Genomic DNA, 18,200 nt, shown 5'->3' on the forward strand with positions numbered 1-18,200 from the left:
TTCAATGCATGAGGCTGGGGAGGCAGTTTTCAACAACTTTACTATATATTTTTTAATGCATTTCAAGGAGGACAGGAGCAAAATACCTGGATTTCAAATGATTTATTCTCACAGGGTAAAACATCAAGAGGAGTAATGATGAGACTAAACAGCTTAGAAAAAGCTATAACCGCCGCTGCTTTACAATTGGGCTGCAATTAATGATAATTCTAATCATCAGTGGATTGAAAATGAAAAAACACTAGAAAAACAGCATCATGCGACGTCACCTAATGTCTTGTTTTGTCCGACCAATGGTCTAAAACCTAAAAAATATTAAATTTATTATAGACTAAGACTAAGAGAAGCAGCACATTCTCATATCTGGGAGGCTGAAACCAACAACTGGATGGTATTTTTGCTTGAAAATGACTGAAATGATTAATCAATAATGAAAACATTCAGCTACTGGACTAATCATTGCATCTCTGATTTATACTACAGCATATTTGTGCATTTCAAACTACTGTAGCCTTGGCCAGATTAGTCTTATAAGGTGATCCTGGGCTAAAATTTGCTGGGGAACCCTGTTTACCCCCACCTACAACCATCTGAATATGTGTCCTGCTGCAGCCAAATTCCCACACAACTTTATTTGGGAATAGACTCCACTTGAGGACAATACAATTTAAAATAATTATGGTATCAGAGTTCAACCCTAGGCATTACTAGAAGACAGGATTAGATAATTAGCTATTAATTACTTATCTTATTTGATACTGTATTTAAGTGGTGCAAATAACTTGTTAATACACTTATAACTAATCAAACTGCGAAACCAGTGAAAATGGATCAAAGTGTGGCCTGGTTGGTAACCCGGCCTTGACTGTAGCGTGGGCATTTTGCCACTGAAAGGTGCTGAAAGTGATCTCCTTTATATTTTTAAACTATGAGGCGTCCCTCAAGAGGCTTTGGCAGCTAGTTTCCATCTTTGTAGCCACTGCTGAAAAGTCAGTCCTCCTTTATTGACCTCAGGAAGGACATGCTGGGCTGGTTGATCCCACCTACAGACACACATACAAAAAACAGAAAAAGTTAATCAGAAAACCAGACCCTAGCAGGGCACCTAGCGAAGATATAAGTTAGGTTTTAGCCAGCCAGTAAAGGTTTTAGCCAGTTTACTATTATTGAAAATAAAACAAACCAATCAGGGTCTTCTTTTCATTTTACTTGGCACAGGACTGAGTGAAATGTTAAATACTGAATCACTGAGCAGCAGTAACTTGTTGATCACATCACTGAGATCTGGTATGAATATTAAGTACACAAGTACAAAAAGCTCTTGATAAACTCATGGATGTTCAGAACAGGATGAATGATAACTTATCACGTTTGCTTTCATTTTCGCTTCCAGGTGTGGTTTAGGTAATGTGGTTAGACTGAGTAGTTTAAAACATTTGCTTGACATCCCCAGATCTCAACAATGAATAAACTGATAGGAACAATGGTAGAATAATGAAAATAGACCCAGACTGAATTCTCCTTTGTAGACATTTCTGAATGATATAAAAATGCTAAGTGTGATGTATCCATTGTTTTACAGCACAGTAGGTTATCTACTTCAGAAATGTTCCTCACCAGTAAGAGATGGCAGTTTTGACTTGGTCCCCATACGAAAGGCCCTGTGCACATCGTTGGGTGAGGCTTCTGACTCTTGGTACCAGAGACTTCAGAAGCTTCTGATCCTCTTCCATGACTCTAAACAGCATGGCTACAAGACATGGCGTACAAAACAGTAAATTTCTTGTTACTAAAACTGATTAAAGGTCTTAAAACTTCTGTTTGCCAAGGTAACATAAATTCTTCATTAAATAAAGTATATGTACAAACAGCCAAATGCAACACTTGTTACTGTGCGCTTTGAGCATGATAAAAGCTTCTCTCTTGATTAGTTCCTCTGATTACCTTTTTGATCAGATGCATGCAGTGTTTCTGCTTCCTTCTGTATTTTCTGCAGAGTAGCAGAGTGAAATTGCAGTAACTGACGGAGAAAGCGTAACTCAAGCTGCTGGGAGCGCGCCTGGAAACACAAGTCCTCTGGAGCCTGAAGTGTAAGAAAGAGGAGAAAAATTAGCCTGCGTTAAAGTCAGAGAGAGAGAGGTAAAGGACAGGTAATTCCATGAAATGACTTCTAAACTATGTGAAAGAAAAAATTACACAGTAATAACACCAATGTCCCTAAAAAGCAAACTCACATCAGCCTGGAAAATACCAGACTGCTGGTGTTATGCCTCCATGCAGCAACAGTCATTTTCATGGATATTATTTTTATCAGCTCTAGTGAGAGGACTGAGATCAAACGATGGCAGTGACAGTCAGCTGGTTAATCAAAACCTCTCTAGGCATGTGGAGTTCAAGGAGCAGTGTGAACTGGGGGAGCTGCTAGCACTGTTATTATTGTATAAACGTGTCCACAGGAAAACCTCACATATGAAGTTATGCCACAAAATTTCAGAAAGATGGCAAGTGAAATGCACAGAACCAAAGGATACAAATAACTGAGCCACAGGTTCTTTAATGATGAGTTGATTTTTTTTTTTTTTTTAATGAAAAAAAAAATAGATAGTGGTTTCATATCGCTACTAGGAGATGGACAAGCTGCTTGACAGAGCAATATGTTACCATAACTACACCATATCAAAAGAAGAATTATTTGATCCCACATTATTCCATAGGTTTAACTATTATAGGAACATACAGAACTTACAGCTAATAGTGAAAAAAGTCACACTTAAATATATCCAATTGAAAAGAAATTGACTCATTAACCATTAAATTATCAATCAGACATTACCCAAGGATTGACATTATTATGTGTGTGTGTGTGTGTCTATCTATATGTATATATGGACACACACATATATATGTGTGTGTGTGTGTGTGTGTGTGTGTGTAGTGTTGCTGTGGACAAACAAGACGAAGAAGGAGATCTCGCTTTTAATATATATAATTAACAGACCGATACATTATACGTCAACACTCACTTTGTACAGAGGGAATGCCAGGCTCTGACACATGCTGCTGAAGGTTGAGGACTGCAGGCGATGGATGGACAACCATGATGCTGGGATTCTTTGCGCTCTGAAACGACAGGAAAAATGAAAAACATTTTTCTGTTTGTGTTTAGCAACAGGCAGCATTTAATCAAGAGTATGATTAAAAATGTCTCTTCTTGTGATGCACCCTCTACATGAGAGTGAAATGCTTTAGTCCAGTGCAGCTGGAGCCACAGATGTACTACTGATGAAGCATGATCATTTTCTGACAGATATCATTGTGCGGCTTCTCTCATCCCCCCCCTCCCTAATTCATCATTAAATCCAACAGAACTCAACACAACCAAGGGAAAAGCCTTGGCAGCATTGTTGCGTTAGGCTTGATTTATTACTGAATAGAAATTATTCTGGCAGTGAAATATGTGCCTGGTTATGAAGTCCTGAATTTGGTTTGTTAATATTAGGAAACTTTTTTCTAAGATTCTATTACTTATATACCAACGTGACTGAAGTTTACCCCTTTAAGTATTGGGCGACTTTCTCTTACCCTTCAGCAGTCCTGCGGTCCAGAGCAAGAAGCGAAACCGATCCAAATTGTCTGGCCTCCTTAGAAATAGAGTTCCTTAGACTGCTGGCTGCAGTGGTGACATCTCCAAACTGTGGAACCAGCTTACCCTGGACGAATTCCTGTAACTGAAACAAAACAGAGGCATAGAAATCCTCTAGAGATGTCCAGAAATGTGTTTCTTTTTGGCAAATGTTTTCATAGCTTAAAGGGACCAAAGCATTTCTTTCACCACAGCGTGAAGCAAATCCTATAAATAATCTGTCTACTTAAAGTGTCACAGATGGAGAGCATCCACACCTCTCTGTGCAGATGGATCAGCTCCATCTTGGCAGTGGAGTTCCCCTTAATTAGACCTCTTATCTGCTCCTGTCGGAGAACCTGCGGAGACACAACAAAACAACATGTTTAATGATATATGCTGCAGAAATATTGACAGCTCTGAAAATTAAGTTCATAAAAATCTGGCAAATCAAGATGTTTATCCGCAGACAGTTAACACCACACATAACCAAATCCACTAGACCAGATTTTCATTAATTATTACTCATATATTGTATCTAAATGTACATAAAACTCGAAGAAAATGCATGTCAATTCACTCTCACCACTAGTTGTCTGAAGTCCAGGATGCTTTGCCACTGGTTGCGGAGGTTTCTGAGAGCTTCCTGTCGGCCTCTGGCATGTTGGTCCAGTTGGATACAGCGGTCTCTGATGTGATCTCTGGCTGCTGCCTGCATCACACACTGGAGCTCCAGATCTAGCACAGACCTGGCAGCATTACAGAGACAGAGTTGAAAGAATAAAATGAAGGCATAGTAAATTCTTTAAGGCAAGGTTTTCTTTTGTACAGATCAAATCAGTCTTTAATTTGACTATTAGTTATTATTTGTGTGCAAACACAAACAATTGCTCACTATAGACAGAAGACAAGCAAAGAATGAGATTGCAGTGAGCAACAAAGATAATTAGTAACATGTGATAATGCTACTAATCTCAGATTAATTCTGGACTTTTGTTTTCTATCACAGGAAATTCCCAGACTAAAATATTATCCAGTGGCTCCATACAGTAATGTGTCTGACGGTGTCTGATGTCCCATTACTATTGGATTTGTGCAGAATAGAAAATCTTTCAGAGGATGTATTAAAATTTTGCATACACCTCTTTCTGGATTTCATGACCTCATCAATAAACTCTACAGTCTCTACAGTGAGTGGACTTACAATGCCAAGGTGTCATTGTTGAGCTCATCTGCAATAACAGACACCTCCTGATCAGCCTCCTTCCTGCGGGCCATGCAGCTGGTTTTTCAGCTGCTGGACTCTGGAGCGAGTCTGGGCTAATTCCACCAAACTCTGTTCCACCTCTTCCCAAGCATCCTGCAAAACCAAGCAAAACCAACAAAGAAAAATGTATTGACCACAAATGTCAGTGTGAACTTTTTGAACATTGTATTAACATGTGTGTGAGTGTTTGTGTTTGGAACCTGTAAGAGGGTCTTGACTGGCGGCAACTCATTTTCCTCCTCTGCCGACACGTCCAGTAGGTGATTGTTGTCGTAGCAGAACCTGCAGTGCACATGCCAAAGAAATACTGTAACACTGAAAACTTTGAACAGTCTAACACGAAAAGAGAACATTACAACAATGTGGCTGTATGTCTTACCGAAGAGCTGTCACATCCCGGGTCACATCCAGAGAAGCCAGTTTGTCCTCTAGTTCCTTCTGTTCTCTGGAAGCTAAATATTTTAATGCTGAGAGGACGTGGCTTGGAGGATAACCACCCAACACGTTCTGATGCAATGACAAGCAACAACATGTTAATGCAAAGTGAAAATTAAAGACAGTATATATACACATGTGCCAAAATACACCAACCTCCACAGCGCTCAACCAGTACTGAAACATGGCAGTCCTCTGTTCACGAGTCATACTGAGAAGGAAAGAAGAAAGAGGCGATTCATTCAAGAAAGAAGGATTTAACAATATTTGGAAAGACAGTTTGTGAATAGCTGAGTTCTCAAATATTTTATCCAGTATAGTCCTTACTGTTTGGCTGCAGATTGCGCCGTTTTCAGTTCACTCTCTTGTAAAGACTGAAAGAACTGGACCCTGTCCTCACACAGCTCTCTTATTTCACGCTGACAGGAGAAAATAAAAAGAGATGATGATTCCTTACAGGTATCTTGGCCTGCATTACTCATATTTGTGTGAATAAGTGCTGATCAACTGGTTAATTTTGTGCAGCTTTGCAAGAATAAATTTCCAAAAGGCTGTCAAAATAAAGTCAAATCAATGTTTGTCTCCACCAGCTTTTGTCATATAAAAATATTCTTAAGACAGTGCAACAAGATAAATAGTAAAAAGATCAGCAGTAGTTCATTTCTCAACAAATATGGCATTCAGTACATGTTATTTTGATGAATTAATCTGTCTCCTCTGTCCACACACACTGTGTATATATTGACACTGCACCTGCCAGATAAAGTGCACTTTAAATTCTACTCTCAACTTTATTTAGTCAACTGAATTCAGTGTTTTTTATGACACGCAGATACCCAGAATACAAGCCATATTTAGGTAGCTCTTACCAGGACTTGTGCCTCTGCTGTGGTTTTAGAGTTGAGGTTGTCACTATCACTACTGCTTGAAGACTTATCATCAAACAGCACTTCAATCTCTGCTTTCCTGCAACACACAGTGAAGTGCTTCTTTTTAAAATCTGAACAGCTATGTGATTATTATAGGTCTGTAAAATAGCTAAATTCATTCATTTCTATTTCAGCTCAGATTTAATTTTTCTGCCTCACCTGGCCATCTGTTCCAGTGCCTGGCAGTGCCCGCTGATCTTTTGTGTATCATCAGATAACATCTTGCAGCCCAGGATGCAGCGCTGCCTGAAGGCCTGGAGAAGCAGCTCTCTGCGTTGGCTGTCCTCCACCTGGGCCCAGGTACGACTGATAGACTGCTCTGTTGAATAATAAAACACTGGTGTGCAAAGTCACCTAGCATATTTGAGAACTATGGAACTTTTTTATATTGTGTGTGCACAAAGTACAAGTACTGGAAATACAGCAGCCTCCAAATGATACCCAGCCTACACTGCATGTGATGGACTAACCTTGTGTAGCCAACTGTTCCTCTGTTCCACTGATCTGTGAGTCCAGGTGACTGATCTCAGCTCTCAGCTGCTCGATCTTCCTCTGAAGCTCTCTCTGCTTAGCAGCCTCACTCTGGCCCTCAGCCTGCTTCAACTGAGCATGTACACACACACCAGCAGATAAAACCAGATTTCATTAAATCAGTGGCTTTCTTGCGGAGATTAAAAATTCCCCTTTGTGTATCAATAGTGTGATCACTCAGATTAATAAATCAGTACTTCCAGCAGATAACAGAAATGAACTACAGGGGAGGAAAATAAGTTGTAGCCTACCTCTTTGTCTTGAAGGACTTTGTACCTTGAAAATCATAGTGTCAAGGAAATTACAAGTCAAATGCTAAACTGAGAGGAGCCATGGAGGCTGAGGAAGTAGATACTTGGCTAAGTTTCTGAAAAATAAACTTGTCACTATGCTGTGGTGAAGACAGAATGGTTTTAAAACATCATCTATGGCATTTCTGTACTTCAGTTTCTTGTCATTTATCAGCTAACAGATATAGGAGCCAGGCCAGTTCACCAGTCAGGCTCTAGATACTATGGTTTTTGTAAAGACAGTGGTGGTTTCAAAATCTTCCTGCGGGAGTCTGAAAGGATACCACTGTAGGTTGCCGCGCATGATCCTCACATTCCTGGAAATACAGAAACAATCAAGGAGCTGTAATCCGTTATTTGCCCCATCTGCCCAGCCAAAGGGTGTACAGAGGGCAAGATTGCAGTTTATTTTAGGGACCCAGACATTTATTAGATGCCATGATGTTCTTTATTCTGAGCAGACATTTAGGACTGAGCAGGTTCTGGGACAACATCCAAGAAATCATCAGTACTCTAACCATGGGTAAATGATAAAGAGGTTATAGATCAGTGTAGAGACTAACCTCTGCTGGAAAATGTGTTGGATGACATATTTCCATATCGACTTCCCTGTTCCCACACAGAGCCTGGAGAAAAACAAATGAGCAGCATTAGGCTACTTCAACGCTGCAACGCACGCATCAACAGTGAAGACCTCTACTTTTCAATATTAACTGCGATAGCAGGGAAGGTATGGGCAAGCTGATACCCACGTTTTAAAATAGCTGTCATTTGGCAGGCTCTCCGGGGGCAGGTTGAACTCCTCTGTCGCCCAACGCTTCAACTCCTGCACCAGATTTCTATCCGCCATCCTGATTCCTGACAGACAACAACAACAAGCTAGCTGCTGCTGCTCGTGTCAGCTGGCGACGTTAGCTGAACGTCGACCTGGCCAATTATAGTCCTTTGACTTTCACTGCTCTTGTGGGAGATACGTCTCTTTTAATACGCTCTCTTAACTTGGTTATGGCAATAATTTTAAAATCTGAAATACTCAAACTTTTAACTTCCCGCCTGTTCGCGGTACTTCCGGTCGGCATATCCGTTGACGCAGCGCCGCCGCTGGTTGCAGTCGGTTGTTGTTATTGTTGTTATGGATTTTGTTTTATTTATGGGGAAATTTCGCACAAAAAAATTATAAACCGGCTGACTCCACATTTAACTTCAAGCAGTCTTGACAAGAACTATTTGAATATGGCGCCACACTATAAATTTGTACATACACAAAACACTAAAATTGGTGCAGTCTGATACAACATACCTGCAATAATTAAGTTTATCATGTTCATTATGACTCAATTTCACAATCATTTTTGGAGAATGCATTGCTGTTAAACTGAGAGAGATGTCTCACTGATGGTGTATAAAAAATAAAGACACACTTGTCACCTGAATCAACACCACTCTAAAACAGTTTTAACAAAACCTGAATATTATAAATGTAATTATATAAAGGTGGAATACATAGCAGTCAATTGAACTAAACTACAATACCGAATTAAATGGTGGAAGTATACTCATGTTTTTTATTTTAAATCACCACTCAAAAAGAAAATCCTGCTGACAGGCCAATATATTTTTTCATAGTCATACAACAAAATTGTAACTTTAAGTTGCAGAATTGTAAAATCTAATCAAACATTATTACAACTAAATTAAGTCCAAAAATAAATGGTAATAGTATTTGGAATGAAGAAAAAGTAAGTCACACACTAGTACTTCAGTGCTATCATCTTTTATTTCTTCCTTTACTACAAAGAATCAACCATGTAGTTTATGTCTAGATGCACAGCATTAGACTTTCCGTCCACAGGAGCAAACAGCATTATTTCAACCAACCACTCTTCAACCTTTGTTCTCTGAGGATCACAGTAAACATGGTGCACACACTGTAGAGGCCTTAGTAGGTGATTATGTTTACTTGTTATGTTTTAGTCACTTTGTGTTAAAGGCATTTTTCTCCATCTAATCTCAATTTCTCCATGACAGATGATTCAGTCACTGAATGTTTTTTTCATATAGTAAATGAGTTCAATAAATTAGACCTGAGTTAAACAATAACTAAAAATGCTCTCTCCACATTTCTGATTCCACCATAATGAAAACAGTATCACAATATTTTTAGGTAAGGCCTATGATTGCTTGTTGTGAATACAAAACAAATGGAAATATGTCCACTTATACATTTTTAAAAGGTAAAAAACAGAAAAAACAATCAAAGTGAGAGCACAAGAAGAACTTCCCAAAGAATTGTTAGCGTTAAAAAAAAGTAGTTCAGTTGTTCTTGCTGCCATTTCCATTTCCAAAATGTCAGGAGATTCTTTAGATTGTTCTGTTTGTCCTTAGCACCGTGTTTATGAGCGGTCCAGTGACGACAGCAGGATCCATTCAAACTAGAAGTGTTTTTAATAATAGCTTGAAGTTACCGTATCCTGGTGAAGAGATTTAAAACTGATACAGATTCCTGAAACAAAAGATGCAGAACCTTGGTTAATTATTTTGCAGATCCAGGGAGGGTGCTGAATACTATTCTGAAAGTGCGTTCTCACCTTTGTCGACCTTGTTTTGCTGAATACATTCCAGAAGCGTAGGGTCTCGTCTCCGGCTCCTGTCACTATTGCCTCGCCATCCGGGGACATCGCCTAAAGAAAAATATAAAATATTTATGTGGCTGCTGCCAGGTTCTCTGGCAAAGCCAGCAGGCTTTAAGCCTGAACATGACCAGCACTGACATCACCTACAAACACACACATACTAACCAGGTAGAGGACTCTGTACGAGTGTCCTGTGAGCTTGGCCACCTGAGTGAGAGCTGGATATTTCCACACCAAGATTTGGTTCTGAGAGTAGCCGTGGGTGCTCACCTGAAAAAAGACAATAAGTATAATTCACAGTGCAGAGTAAATTGTGCTTTTTGTAATTTAATATCATTAAACCATTAGAACATCCAGCTAGAAACATTAATTTTACGACTGCAAACTGTCAAGACCACAACATTGCAAAATTGGATTGTAATGGATGAATTAAAGAATTAAGCAAGGTTAAGCAAGACTAATGTCAAAGTCTAAGTAAAACATCTTTACATTGAAATACAAATATTAAAAGACAATAACAGATAGATTAAGTATCCACCCCATTTACTAAAACACAGGAGTAGGACTGTACATCAGCTGTACTCAGAGTGTATCTGGAGTCACTCACCAGCTCGTTAGCATGCTTGGACCAGGCTAGATTGCAGACCTGTGAACCGGTGTCCATACACTGCAGCGGCTGTGACGTTAATGTGTTCCAAAATCGAATACAGCGGTCAGCAGTGCCGCCTCCAGAGGCCAGCAGGCCATGCTGGTGGGGGGACCAGGCGATGGCTTTAACTGCAGCCAGGTGATCCATGTATGTCTGCACTGGGCTCAGCGAGGAGTGGTTCCAGACCAGCAGCTGAGACGACAAATCACGCCCTCGTCAATGAGCAGAGTGAGTAAATAAACAGAGAAAGAGGAAGGTTTTATAAACACAACAACTGTACCTTGTTGTCGTTGCCACCAGAAGCGAGCAGCTGATGGTCAGTGCTCCACTTTAAGCCGCACACTTCCTGCCTGTGTCCCTGCAGACGTCTCTCTGACTGCAGTGGAGGCGTCCGTACGTCTCTTTGAAGAATCATACGATCACGGCTTCCTGAGGACAACTGGTCTGCATTCCATGCCAATGCTCCTGTAGACAGACACAGAGTACAGTTTAATCTATATTTGGTGACACAAACAACATCTGTCTAAAATGCATAATTTCTATCAGAAGCATTAATTCAGCCTAATGTTAAGTTTCATCATTTGTTTTTACTGCGTCTTGAGCATTCCTGTCAAGCCACTCTATGACCCACCAACTCTAGCTGTGTGTCCTTCCAAGGCAAAGAGTTTCTTCCCTGCACCAGCGTCCCAGATCTGAACATATCCTTTGTGAGTCCCCACTGCCACCAGGTTACCCTAAAAACAAGACAAATCCTTTCATTAACATGATTTAACTGCACTGAGAGTCCATCATGACAGTTTTCTGATGGCAGTAGGTTATGTGTACTTACCCTTTCAGACCATCCGACTGACGTGACTGAGTCTCCCTCCACAGATAGATCACACAGCCTTGTTACCTGAGGAAAACATAATTTAGCTAGGGATTAACCACAAACAAATTGTTCAAATTCAAATTCCAAAATTTGTGCAGACATACACAGTGTACTAACCTGGCTGGTACAGGCACTCCAAAGATAAACACACGTGCCCAGCCCGACACTGAGCACGTTGAGAGACGACCAATCCACTAAATTGAGGTAAAAGTCGTCCTGCAGCTCTGGAGCATCAAGCACTTTAAAGGGGATCTTTGAGATCTTCCGAGTTGGCTTTCTCGGTGAACGTAACAATTTTTGACTGTAGCAGGAAAAGTCAAACGTTATGATACCCATACATTTTCTTTATTTGTAATGTGGTCAATGATAAAAGAACTAAAACCCAAAATATTTTAAAAAGTGTTTCTACCTTTTGTTGCTGACAGGTGATAGGGAGTAGGGGGAGATGTTGGTGCCATCGTCTGGAGACAACCTTTTGGTATTGAGTGAATACTGCAAAGAACACAAAGACAGACAACATCACATTCTCTACCAGCATCATTAAAACAACATAAACTGCTGAATAAAACCTGTACGCTGACTGAATTGTGGCATTTTGCTCCTTGATTTTGTTTTTTGTTGCCCCTGCTAAGAACCTCAAGAGCATGTTTTATATGTCTCTGTTTTGACACTGCATAATAAATGTGCTTTATAATTCAATATATAAGGAATATAAGATGAAATGTTCATACAGTGAAGAGACTCCTCTTCTCAGGGGTGGATGGTTGTAGACGCCTGTCTTCTGTCTGGGGGTCCTGAATCTTTTCTATTCCTGCTCCCAGCAGCTCATTCTTCAGCAAAGCAGAGTAGGCCAGCCCATCTGCTACATTCACAAAAATATTATTTGATTCATTTGACAGTTTAAACAAGAATAAAACCACAATCTTAGATGCACATCAGCAAGTAATAAAGCTTCCAAAATAACCTTTACAAAATGTATTTACCTTTGATATTATCAGTAGAGGCATCTTTAGTTTTTTTGTTCTGACTCGGTGACTTCTCATTTTCCTAGTTGAAAAATACAAATATACTGTCATTGGTTTGAGACAGATTTAACACTCATCCTGAAAACAACTTCATCCAGACACACTCTTAACATCCTGAATTCTGTATTACACACGAATATTGCTTTTCTCTTACAAAAGCACAGACACAGTGATCCATAAGTTCACCCACAACATGCCCTTACATTGATCCTGTGGAAGTTAATATTCCAGTTGGCCCCTGCTCTGGTCGGAATAAATCTGTCTCCAAGCTTACTGGGCGAGGATAACGGGGATCCAGTGGGTGTTCGACTGTATAAACTCTGTGTCATTTTCTGCAAAACCAACATATTATCTCTTAAGTGTATTTTCTTATGAATTTATGGAGGTTTGGTCACTTTTTTCATCAGTTATAATACACAATACTGTGCAAATGTACATTTACATGGTTAAGGATGACAGAAAAAGAAACAATGAAGAGGAGAAAATAAAGACAGGACTCACAACAGGACTTAAGTTGTCATTTTGAATGTTGATTTGGCGGAGGAGGCGATGTTCATATTCTGGATCCATCCTCAACCCTGATCCCACAGCCACAGGCTGGGAAGATGGACCTGCCAGATACAAGAGTGAAAACTTTAAAAACATGATTTTGGTTGGACCTTCACTGTGCAGTGTACACTGTATGATGTTTGTGCAGCATTGTATTTTATATGTCATGATCACCTGGAGGTGATCTTCAATAATTAACTGCATATCCTGCTGTCATTGTATCTTTTAGTGAAGGATTATAGCTAGGGACAAAAGATTATTCAATATCCTGATAACACTGATTTAAAGCTGTGAAACAACAATGTTTGAAATAAAAGTCTTACATGAAGCTAAATGGTTAAGAATAATGACATTATTACTTACAGTAAATAATCATACTGACATGTCATACTGTATATCCTGTGTTTAACGCTTATGTTTGACTGAAGTGAGGTCAGATTCACCAACTCATTTATGGCATGTCTAACTTTCAACTAGTTCAGCTCGACGTCGGGAAAAGCCTTGTAATGTGATTACATCGGTTGTGTTTACAGGTTTATCTTCAGTCATGTTTGCTTTTTTTAAAAAAGAAAAGAAAAGCTAATGATAACTAGCATTAGCTAACTTAGCTAGTAGCTAACCCAGTCATACTCGCGACACACAACATACCAGCAACAATCAGCCAGCCCCTGGATACAACCAACGCCCAAACAGCAGACCACAGGAACAACAGTCGCCGGAGATATGGGATGAATTAAAGCGATAAATTAAAGTTATTCACTCTCAGAGATATGTTAATGTTTGGTTCAGTTTATCTGAGGTGAACAGGACAGTGCATTGTGGGGGTTTTGTCACCACCGTGACGTAAGCATATCAAATCAAAATACGGAAACGCAACTTGTTTCCAGTGGGAGTCGTATTATCACGACCAGGAGTTACTTATCCGTGGAGTTCAGTTGTTCTACCTATTTATCAAGTACCACTGTCTATAGTTCTTTACTATTTATAAAATATAAGTTAGTAATATCTTATCCAACAGCAAAGGGATGAGATCTTACCAAATGAGCGAGGCTAGATTATTTATGTAGCACCATTCATACACAAGGTGATTCAAAGTACTTTACAGAGGCATGGACATTCATTTAAAAATAACAGAACAAACAATGTCATTCAAAAGAAACTAGACAATTCAAAGTGCTTTACAAAAGCATGGGATGATGAAAAATATTTTAATTAAACAAGAGGACGTTAAAACTTAATTTAAAAGAAAAGGACACACGAGCAAAAACAAGAAAATAAATAGTTAAAGGTTAAAAAGAGGTTACATGTGTAATGTATTAACAAGCTGCAGCAAACGCCCGTAGGTAATTTAACTACATGGAGAACCTCTGATGTAGATCAAGCCGAGTAGACTTAGACTTAGACAGACTTTATTGATCCCTTGGGATGACTCCCTCAGGGAAATTAAGTTTCCAGCAGCTTATACAGACAGACACAGCACACAGGGCAGTTGCAACGACAGTTTGCAAACGACAGACACGACAGTATGAGTAACAGTCCTGCAATAAATCCCCCCTTCATTTCTTTTTTATTTAAATGTCTGTAAATATTAACTACGTTTATAGTGTCCGTTTTGAAGGGTTGTATTTCTTTATTTCTTTATATTTTGATGACTGGTTATATCACTATTTTATTTTATCTTATTGTTATGTTATTTTATTCCTCTTTATTTATCTGTGCCTGTGAAATGGAGCACTGCAATGCAACAATTTCCCGCAAGGCATTAATAAAGGATTCTGATTCTGATTCATGAAGACTGTAGTGTTCAGTTTTTGTTGAAACTGTGTTAAAGTGGTGTTGATTCAACTATTAGATCATTTTGGAGGCTATAGGTTGTGTTTCTGTGAAATTCTATTGCGCTATGTTGACAGGTGTTATGTGTCAAAACTATTAAATCTTCTCTTAACAAAAAGGCTTTATAAACTTCAACTGTCTGTAAATTTGTAATTTGTTTCTGTAATGTTATTATTTTTTTCTCTACATAACATTAAAATAATTATAATGGACTATTTACGCTCTATTAATTATTTCATCCTCATTATTTTTCTCATGGTGAAATGAGACTGAGACCGGGAGAGCTCTTGTCATATCCACGTTTCAAACATAGAGGGCGTAGTAGTCCCATGTGAAACTCTCCAGTAGTGTAATGGTGTAGCCTACACTTCCTAAAAAGCAAGGGCCTCCATATGTCTGTGTCTCCTTGCCTGTAGTCTGATAAATATACATTCCTTTTATGCTATAATCAAAACACAGGTCTCAAAATAAAACACCTGTGTGAGTTTTACTGTGAATTCAGAACAGCAACAGAATTTTTATTAGGGCTGCCATTTAGAGTGGGCACCTTTGACTTAGGTAGAACTAACCTGTTGAACAAACCTCTTACTGTAACACAGTGGTATAGAGTAATTTGAAAAGTTTTCCCGGTGGAAAAAGAAATGTGCTAAATTAAAAGGAAATGATAAAAGCTTCATGGAGCCACGACCCATTGATGTAAGTGACTTAATCCACAGGGGGAAAAGCCACATTTTATCTGTCTGTGATACATAACAGTAAATGAGGGATAGAGCATGAATGTGTATAAGGTGTAGTCCAGACCTGTTATATATACTGTGATTACATTATGTTAAATATCATACTTGTTGTTATACAAATAACATGTTTTTAAAATCTTGCTAAAACAGAGAACAATGAATTCCCAACTGTTCTGTGAAAAAAGCTGCAGACTTGTAATGAAATATCTGATAATCTAATCAGGTGTGAAGCCTGGTTTTGGTTCAGTACAGATGTATTTTTAGATCTGATGGCTCGCATGCCCTCCCCCATTTGTAGATTAGATACCTTAACAGGATTATAAATTCACAATGTGTGTGTGAGCATGTGCGTGCCTGCAGTAAATGTTTTGAGTTTGTTTACACGTTTTGTGCTCTTCCAAAAACACTGCTGAATGTACTCTCCTGTCACCGCCCTCCTCTGCACAATAGAGTATAGTCTCTGAGACGCACTGCTAATGACCATGTAGCGATGACGAAAGGCCAAGCTCTGTGCCTTTAATGTTGGCAAGTGTAGTGATGATAATCACACGCGGAGCGCACAGAGGGCCCCCCTGTGAACTTCACTGTGTGTTTTCTGGTGAGTGAGCCTATAGAAATGTACCACATCAGACACACAACGTGGTTCTGCAAGTGTGAAGGCAGAAGCCCCCTCCTCCTCCTCCTCCTCACTCACCCCACCCCACCTCACCAACACACACACTGACACAGACACACACACACACACACACACACACACTCTGTCTGTCTATCTGTCTCCTCTGACACACCCACACAACACTGGCGCCAACAACCAAATCCCCTACTCCCCACCCCCTCTGTTAACTGACCTCTAATTATGTCATGCGAAAAAGCTGTGTCCCATTGAAAAGCTCTCTTAATCAAACCCAATTAATTCCGCTATTTTCCCTTATTATCCTTTGCAAGGAACGCGTCTTTCCAATAAGACTGTTAACTCCAGCCGTGGCCCTTTCAGATCTACTGGGGTGCAGGAGCAAAATAATGGACTGCACAATTAATCAATTAGTCATTAGGGACTCAGTTGTTCTTAATGAACACAGTAACTGTGTCGTAGAGCAGATTCAGGGCTTCCTCTAAATTCTGTTTATCTTTCATTTTTAAGACTGGCATCATCAACTCTGGGACCTATGATGATGTTATTGATCATTATGGGAAACATATTCTTTTTTATGCTCCTGTAATCCCCAGTTCACCTGTAATTTCTTCACTTGGAGATTTGTTTTTGTTTTTGTTTTTTTTTAGGTTTTTGGAGCTTGTTCAAACTAAGTCTTTGTTTCAAGACTATTTCAGATATCCTTATATTTTATCTGTCAGAGTAAAAGAGAACAGAGTGCTCTTCAAAAACAACACATTGTTTCTTCTTGATCTGCTTTTGCTCAGGTTGTTGAATGCCTACCATTTGGAAAAAAAAAAAATGTATCAAGGTACCTTGCCAAAGATGGGTATGTGATATATTCAGAATCTGCAGCAGTAACTAAGTAAGCAGATGTTTTGTTTAGAATATTTACCTCATATACTCTACTATGTTAGCAAGGTCAAAATCACTCTCCATGTTCAAGTCTCATGTCTTTATTCTACAGATATTTCTGCTTGTATGAATCCTTTTGCTTCCCCTACTTGAAGGTGAACACCATCATGAAAGGCACAAAGCTTTTGTCGGTTATGCTTTAACAGCGATCGTTTCATTGTTGTGCTAAGAGATGGATTAATATTCAGATTTACAGTCACAAGTATCTGGTCAGGAGGATTAATGGTCGCAATCATTTGATTTACCACCACAAGACTCAATATTTTCACCATCCTTATTGTTCGACATCAAGCAACATGTGGACAGATTGATTTGTTGCACAATCCAGATTAGGTTGTGTTTTAGGATGAGCACATACGTAATACTGTGGAAAAAATGGATGCATCTGTCAGGAACACTGAGTTGAGATGGTGTTAGCAAGATGTATTTGTTTTTATGCAACATGTACAGTTGAAGTGATTATTTGTTTTTACCTGTGTGTAATCTGCAGACCATATATAAATGTTTAATAATTTTAGAAAATAAGTACATTTCAGAGACATTCAGGGACTTGGAAAGAGAGTAACTGACAGAAATAGCATCTAAAAAACTTTTTTTGGCTTATATTTTAATTTAATTTGGATTTTCTGTAGTGGAGAGAAACTCTCTGTCAGGACTTTTTTCTTGTTGATCCACTGCTGCTCTTTTTCCCATGCTTTTCACTGTGCCACGCACTCCGGCTCAACGCATGCCTACCCCGGCCCCTGGCTGTGGCTATAGCCCCGACCTGGCCCCGGCTGAGCAGTGCCAAGCTGTCCAGCAGTTAGTTAGTGTCTGTTCAGGCCCAGCTCGGCCCGGCCTGGCCCGGGTACTAATCCGCCGGGCTGTCAGAGGACCCCGCTCTGAACTCATCCTGCAACACAGGAAAACGCTCTAATTGGGGGATTTTCTACATCATTAACTCTGATGAGCAGCCATCCCGCCCTCCCTCCCGTCTCTCTCTTCCTCTCTACCTTTACCCCACCTCGCCACCCCCCCACGTCTCTCTCTCTCTCTCTCTCTCTCCCTCTCTCTATCTCTCTCTCCCCCACATTTTACTCCAGCTTAATCTCTTTCTTAATGTTTCTCTTCTTACTTTCTCCCACTCTGACTTCCTCACATTCTCTGTCTCTCCTTTCATCCTCTCTACTCCAAAGCGTTTTTTTCCCCTTTGGTGGTTCAGCTCTTTGAAAACACCATTGAGATATGACCTCATCAACCTAAATCAACATGTGAAAGTAGTG

At 39.6% G+C, this 18,200-nt stretch overlaps 2 protein-coding genes across 3 annotated transcripts; both read right to left on the bottom strand.

The window, feature by feature from the left end:
• Positions 1-87: 87 nt before the first annotated feature.
• Positions 88-8,166, bottom strand: haus5 (HAUS augmin-like complex, subunit 5). The gene is given in 20 exon segments (XM_018673312.2): positions 88-1,043; positions 1,618-1,750; positions 1,945-2,083; positions 3,024-3,120; positions 3,583-3,728; positions 3,901-3,981; positions 4,209-4,371; positions 4,827-4,900; positions 4,902-4,982; positions 5,090-5,171; positions 5,269-5,396; positions 5,481-5,535; positions 5,652-5,743; positions 6,194-6,290; positions 6,413-6,572; positions 6,724-6,856; positions 7,036-7,060; positions 7,359-7,391; positions 7,638-7,700; positions 7,827-8,166. Coding segments are annotated over 20 exon segments (1,983 nt in total). The 5' UTR covers positions 7,925-8,166; the 3' UTR covers positions 88-940.
• Positions 8,167-8,832: 666 nt separating this feature from the next.
• On the bottom strand, positions 8,833-13,652 carry LOC108881353 (fizzy-related protein homolog). Of its 2 annotated transcripts, none has more exons than XM_018673309.2 (14): positions 13,450-13,652; positions 12,754-12,863; positions 12,456-12,584; positions 12,211-12,274; positions 11,959-12,086; positions 11,637-11,719; positions 11,345-11,528; positions 11,186-11,251; positions 10,988-11,090; positions 10,637-10,821; positions 10,315-10,548; positions 9,873-9,977; positions 9,663-9,755; positions 8,833-9,577 (listed from the first exon to the last, which is right to left on the bottom strand). In XM_018673309.2, the coding sequence occupies exons 2-14, from the start codon at positions 12,820-12,822 to the stop codon at positions 9,536-9,538; spliced, it is 1,485 nt and encodes a 494-aa protein (XP_018528825.1). In that variant the 5' UTR covers positions 12,823-12,863; positions 13,450-13,652; the 3' UTR covers positions 8,833-9,535. The 2 variants fall into 2 exon arrangements, with proteins under 2 accessions (XP_018528825.1, XP_018528824.1); XM_018673308.2 differs by having other exon boundaries at positions 11,959-12,089.
• Between the last annotated feature and the right edge of the window lie 4,548 nt (positions 13,653-18,200).

This window comes from Lates calcarifer, linkage group LG17 (assembly GCF_001640805.2).
Source record: "Lates calcarifer isolate ASB-BC8 linkage group LG17, TLL_Latcal_v3, whole genome shotgun sequence".
NCBI classification, from domain to species: domain Eukaryota; kingdom Metazoa; phylum Chordata; class Actinopteri; family Centropomidae; genus Lates; species Lates calcarifer.

Coding starts and splice junctions, on each gene's coding strand:
- LOC108881353 (XM_018673308.2), bottom strand. CDS start 12,822: ATGGATCCAGAATATGAACATCGCCTCCTCCGCCAAATCAACATTCAA. Junction 11,720..11,958: donor AGAAGAGGAGTCTCTTCACT/GTATGAACATTT, acceptor TGTTCTTTGCAG/TATTCACTCAATACCAAAAG. Junction 11,252..11,344: donor GGAGTGCCTGTACCAGCCAG/GTTAGTACACTG, acceptor TGTTTTCCTCAG/GTAACAAGGCTGTGTGATCT.